The sequence below is a fragment of the Carassius auratus genome, chromosome 4 (genome assembly GCF_003368295.1).
Source record: "Carassius auratus strain Wakin chromosome 4, ASM336829v1, whole genome shotgun sequence".
NCBI lineage: Eukaryota > Metazoa > Chordata > Actinopteri > Cypriniformes > Cyprinidae > Carassius > Carassius auratus.
The window spans coordinates 24,781,976-24,787,975 of record NC_039246.1 but is presented as its reverse complement, the minus strand read 5'-3'; the positions used below and the strand labels follow the sequence as shown (position 1 = coordinate 24,787,975).

Here is a 6,000-nt window from a genome sequence, read left to right as displayed (position 1 = left end):
CACTGCAAAAGATAAATCTTTATTTCTCCCAGATTGTAACAGTAAAAAGTTAACAAGTGCAATTACAACTCTGCTGCCCCCCATCCCACCCACGAACCCCATAATAAAAACAGAGAAATTTAACAGGTGGATGGCCATATCACACTTCAACTGAGGTACCAACCACTATCACAGAACAAGGTGCTAGGCATGTACTACAGATTTACCGTAAGGCAATTTATAAACATTATAACTTATTAATCCAAAACATAACACATCTCTCTTCCCTCCACGAGGGGAAAACTATTAGTTTCACCTTAAATAGATAAACAAGATCACAACAAGTTCTCATCTATACACAACACAACTCAGCACAACGCTGTGTGTTATTGCAGGTGAATACTCACAGCCTAACAGTGGCTACTTTTACCTATGTCTAGTTGGTTTCGACTCAGTGCACAAGTTCAATTGGGATAAAAAATGATGCTGCTGTATTTCTACAATGAAGTGACCCACAGGCATCTGACTATCCAGCTTTACACTCCATGAAGTCAAGTTTCAGGTTCTTACGGTCAATAAAATAACATTCTTTTTTATTATACCTGAAATCTTACAAAATATTTGAAACTGGTGATGTCACTTCTTGGAAAACAGAATTAGAAAATTCCAAATCACGTTTAATCCGAAGCAGTCTGAAGGTTTGGATCTATTAGCAAATTTTCGGCAAAATTTTGTGGACAACAAAGGTCCATTGTCTATAATAGTTTATATTTACAGTATATGCATCCAAACCAAATCTCCATTGGAAAACTTTTCTCCCTCATGATATTTCACCCTAAAATGTCTGGATTTCACCCGCCAAAATTTGCAGAACAACAGTAACTGTGACCTCACCTTGAAATACTGTATGAAAGAAGACATTTTATATTAACTGCAGTTTAAACTGATGTGTTTGATTCTATTGGGACAAACTGAAATCAAAATAGTCTTTTTTGCTACTTCGAGAAAAGCCAACCAATGGCTTCAGAGCAGTGTAAACATGACATACAGTGCCGTGAAAAGGGCACTCTCACTTAAAATATTCAGATCATTAAATACATTTTAATATTACACAAAGATAATGCAAGATAATACAAAATGCAGTTTTTAAATGTTAATTTCATTTATTAAGGGAAAAAAGCTGTCTAAACCTACCTGGCACTACGTGAAAAATTAATTGCCCCCTTTTTAAATCATGAAAGAACTGTCATTTAATCACATTATTTTAAAAAGTAAAATTTCATTAGCACCCAGACCTGATTACTGACAAACCTGCCTAATCAAGAAATCACTTAAACAGAACCTGACAAATTGAAGCATGCTTAAATAGCAACACATCAGGCAGCGATCGAAAGGAATTCAAGAACAGATGAGTGCAGACTTAATTAAATAATTATTTCAAAACTGCATTTTGTATTTACTCAAGTTATCTTTGTGTAATATTTAAATTAGTTTGATGATCTGAATCATTCAAGTGTGACATATGCAAAAAATAAAAAAAAACTGGAAGGGGGCAAAAAAAAATTCATAGAACTGTATACTGTAAAGATTTATGGACACAACGACCTCTTCTCTGTCTTTTCCTCAAAGTCCTATTCCCTGTGTCTAAGTCCTAACTTCTGAAATGACAAGGCAAGGTATTAGGCATCCCAGACAACAGTCTCATTAAAGTCCTTCAACAGCTGTCCAATAGTAGATCCAGCTGAACAAGCCTCCTCTGATTGGGCAGAGAAACTCATTTGCAGCTGTCAGTCTCATGTGGAGAAAATGTCATCCAGCAGAGCTGCAGGAGGTAGCCAGCACAGTCCATGTCCTTAATGTAGATGTGACCAGGAAAAGAGTCTCTGAATTTAAATCTCCATTTCCTGGCAGTTCCTCCTTTGTCATACTAAGTAAATCCTTGATTGGATATCTAGGGAAACGGAGAGAGAGATCAAGATCAAAATTTAAATAATCTTATTATACAGATCTGTCTGTTGACACCCATATTTTTGTGGCTCATGGAGGCATCAGAAGTTTTATTAAGCATGTTAAATACATTTTAGAATACAAGCATGTATTCTCTGTCAGTGATGTATGATGATCTTAAATGGGAAACAGGATCTCCCAGTGGAACAGATGTGTTGATTAGGCCCTTGTGGATGCTTTGCTATAATCAGACAACAGCTCCGTAGCTATGGGCAAGCCGGAGCACGATTGAGCCTTGCATTCACAAACAATCTCAATCTGTTTACAAGCTGATCTACATCACTGTACAGAGAGACTTTGGATTGCTAATAAGACCTAATACAGAAGTTACACAACACAGATCCTACCCAAAACGTTCATAAACAAAATCAGAACAACGTACTTTGAGAACCTCAACTCAACTCTGTAAACTTTTCTCTAGAAATAGGAGCTGATGTGACACACTTGTGTAGGTTCAATAGAAGTTCAGTATAAGCAGGTACAATACAAGTTCGTCTTAAAGTGACAGCACTTGCATAATGTTGATTACCACAAACATGAACAACTAAAATCTTGGATAAAGTGTGACCAAAACCAAGTGCTTATCTGTAAATGTTAGAATACTCACCGTGTCAGAAGTATAACCACAAGACATAAACGAGATGTTAACATGATTTCAGTGTGAAAAAAATATTTTTCAAACCTTTTCTGTGTAAAGTCATTTAATGCTGCCATGGCGACATAACCAGTACAACTCTAAAATTAACCTTAAATGAGGAGAACAGCTTTATAGCTCAAATAATTCTAACAATTTAAGGAATAATTTATGTAAGTGCTTTTATAAAACACCTACATTGTAAGCGCATCACTGTAACCTTGATTTTTGCTTTATGCAAAAAAAAAAAAAGAAGAAGAAAAGGACCTATTTTTCTCTAAAGATTTTAAATGATTGACAAACCATTTCAATCTTTGTAAGGAAGTCAGAAACGTTCAAACTCGAAAGTCTTCAAATTTGTTAACCTGAATAGAGTAGGTGAGGACAACAAAAAACTCGGCTGTTAAACAATGTAGACACATTGTGGATTCCGAATACAAATAAGCAAGAAATCAACCAATGAGGATGCATTTGTACATTTATGTTGCTTTTTTCCATTTCCCATAATTGTGTTGAAAAAAATATTGGCCATGTATTCAAAAACTGCCTTTGTTTAAGGACTCCTGAAAGGAAGAAAGTCTTGTGGGTTTGTAATTAATAATAACATATGAGCGCACACTTGACTGCTGGTACACTTGACTTGAGTTACTTAGAAAGAGCATAAACATTTAGATCCCACTGCCACTTGAGTGAGACTTGTGAGTCTCATAAATGGAAATGTCAGATAAAGACAGAACATTTAATCAAGCCGTTCCTACAAGCTAATCCTGTTTGTAATGATGAATGCCTCGACTCCATTCCACTGGCCGATCCTTGCAATCTTCTGGACGTGGTCAGATTTTTAAGAATTTAGTCTTAGCGAAAGTTTCGGGAATGTCCAGAGCTTTGGCCTACTTTAGAGAAGGGGGCTGTCTGCACAGAGCGCCGTGCTCATTTATAATGCATTACAGAACGCTTTTAAGCAATGTAGGCCAGGAGCGCAGACAGGTTTGCTGGTCTTGGAGAACACGCCTCTGAGGAACACACCACTGTTCATGCAGTTGAAATGTCACACACAGGTCTTCCCTAACTCCACAGGCGTCCTGGAAAATACTCAAAATGGAGCACTCCGGATTTAGTCTTCACACCCGTTCCACCAAACTGTGAGAATAGTATTGATATTAGAAGGGCTCAGTGTTCATGCTCTGCTTTTCATTAAATGCCTGTTGAAGATAGGTGGCTGTTGCTTTAAATGTAATATATAAATGTAAATATTAAATGTTTATATATAAATAATATAGCCATATATAAATACATATCCTAAAAAAAATATTAATTTGCAAAAAGAAAACATGCTTATAACAAGCTAGATATATTATTATTATTATTATAAGCATTCTAATTAAATCTGTAATACTGTATAGTGTACTTTTTAACGTGTTACACCTGTATTTTAAAATGTTGCACTGCATTGTGTTGTGTCACTGCAGTTATTTTTGGTTTAAATTACTGTAATCACCCTATTCATATTTATTAATGTCACAGTGAAGGAGATAAATACACAAAGAAGATGAAGATGAATGCAAATAGTCTTTAATAAATCCACTCAAGGGTAAATCCAGGACAAATCAGACTGGAGCACACATAGGGACATAGTAGACCGGACAAACACTAACTGAACAGACAGGGACTTAAGTACATTCGTAAACGAGACACACCTGAACTAAATGACATAATCAAACGGGAGACAGAAACTAGGTCACACAGAGCACATCAAATAAAAAATTACATAATGCTGCTTGTAGCTCCATTATGGATTGGTGTTTTTTTCCAAGTCATTTTCAAAATTTCGTTCTGATAATATCAGGAGAAGAATAAGTTGCATTGCATAAAAATGGATATCAACTAAATCAAAAAATTTAAAATATTCATTAGCCTCAGAACTGTCTCACACTGGCCAGTGATCCATCATTATTGTGATAGTAATAGTAAAAAATAGGATTTAAATTAAATTTGAAAGGCAGCCAGAAGCAGCTGATTATGTGTGAAAGACAGTTCTTCTAAAGCAAACCCAAGGTCTTAATCCAAACCAAACCCTGCGTGTACAGTACAAGAGCCAAGACAATGGTGAGTCACTTCATGCTAAGATATTTACACAAGCCCTCTGTGTGCAATAGAAGTATCAACTGCCCCCACTGGGCCTGCCTCCACTCCACAACCCCTGAGAGATGATTGTTTTGGGAAATGAGGCAGAGGCGTTCTGATAGGAAATGCTCCGAGTTGGTGACATTCAAAGGAAAATATCAGTTTTCTGCGACTGCAGTCCTTTCGGAGAGAAATAGCAAAATTAATATGTTTGAATTTCAGAAGACTGTGGCTCTCAGTATCAAAGGCAAACTGGCTGGTAATTTTAAACAATGCTTGCTACTACACTCCATTACATAATGAAAATTAAGTGTCGGCTTTGCATAGTGTGTTAAATTCTCAGCCTTTTACGCATTTTAATTGGCTTAAAGGCTTGTTTAAAGTAGAATTCCAGGCTCTAGCTCCTAACGTAGCTTACCGCCTCATTATTCATCACAAATGCCTCTTGAAGACGTAATGAGACATTTGCCATAACCCAACGATTGTCTGTAATTTCATTATAGCCTTAAGGGTATTCAAAACATTCCCATTTTTTCTTAATTTCTTTATTTATATAAAAAACCTGGATCTATCGATGTGATACCAATGTCATCAGGAACCATGATGAGAAAACTCCAAAAGAGACCAGCAATGCAATCACGAAAGCTACGGGAAACTGCTATCTCCACTCACCACCGGTCGGGAAATTGTTTAATTATTTTCAGATGGATTCTCTCGTATGCGGTTCTATGAAAAGTTGCATTTTATTCAGTGATGCTATTTGGTTTGCTGCCCACAGCCTGCAGGTAGATGTACTGTTGACTGTAAAACTCTAAACATCACTCTGATCAGCTCATGTAGAACAAGTGTTTTTCATTTGGCGTAGCCAGCAGTATCTTTGGTTACTGTTGTCTGTTACTATAAGAATTAATCTGACACCTCAAATTACACTTGGAAATTACACTATTATCAAAATTTACCCACTCAAAGTTGATGACCACTTGTATGAGATTCCTGTAGACTGTTATTAATGCCAGTGCAATATTAGGGAATTTCTGTCTTTGGTCATACACTAAAAGTCAGTGTTGTCAAATGTCAAAAGTTTTGGAACATATGACAATATGACCAAATGTATAATTTAACTTACAATCTGGAAAATCAGGATGATAAAATGTCATCTTCAGAATGTGAAAATCAGCAGAGATTTGAAGAAATAAGATGGGAATCTTGTCTTTGTGGTAGTTTTTCAGGTGATTGAAGAATAATACAAGACTTCA

The 6,000-nt window shown here is 36.1% G+C and overlaps 1 protein-coding gene across 1 annotated transcript in view; it reads right to left on the bottom strand.

The window, feature by feature from the left end:
• LOC113063830 (protein shisa-like-1a) overlaps positions 1-6,000 on the bottom strand; it is a 28,561-nt gene continuing 22,561 nt past the window's right edge. The window contains exon 5 of the mRNA XM_026234196.1: positions 1-1,930. Coding sequence (XP_026089981.1) covers position 1,930 — 1 coding nt within the window. The 3' untranslated portion in view covers positions 1-1,929. The remainder of the gene's footprint in view (positions 1,931-6,000) is intronic.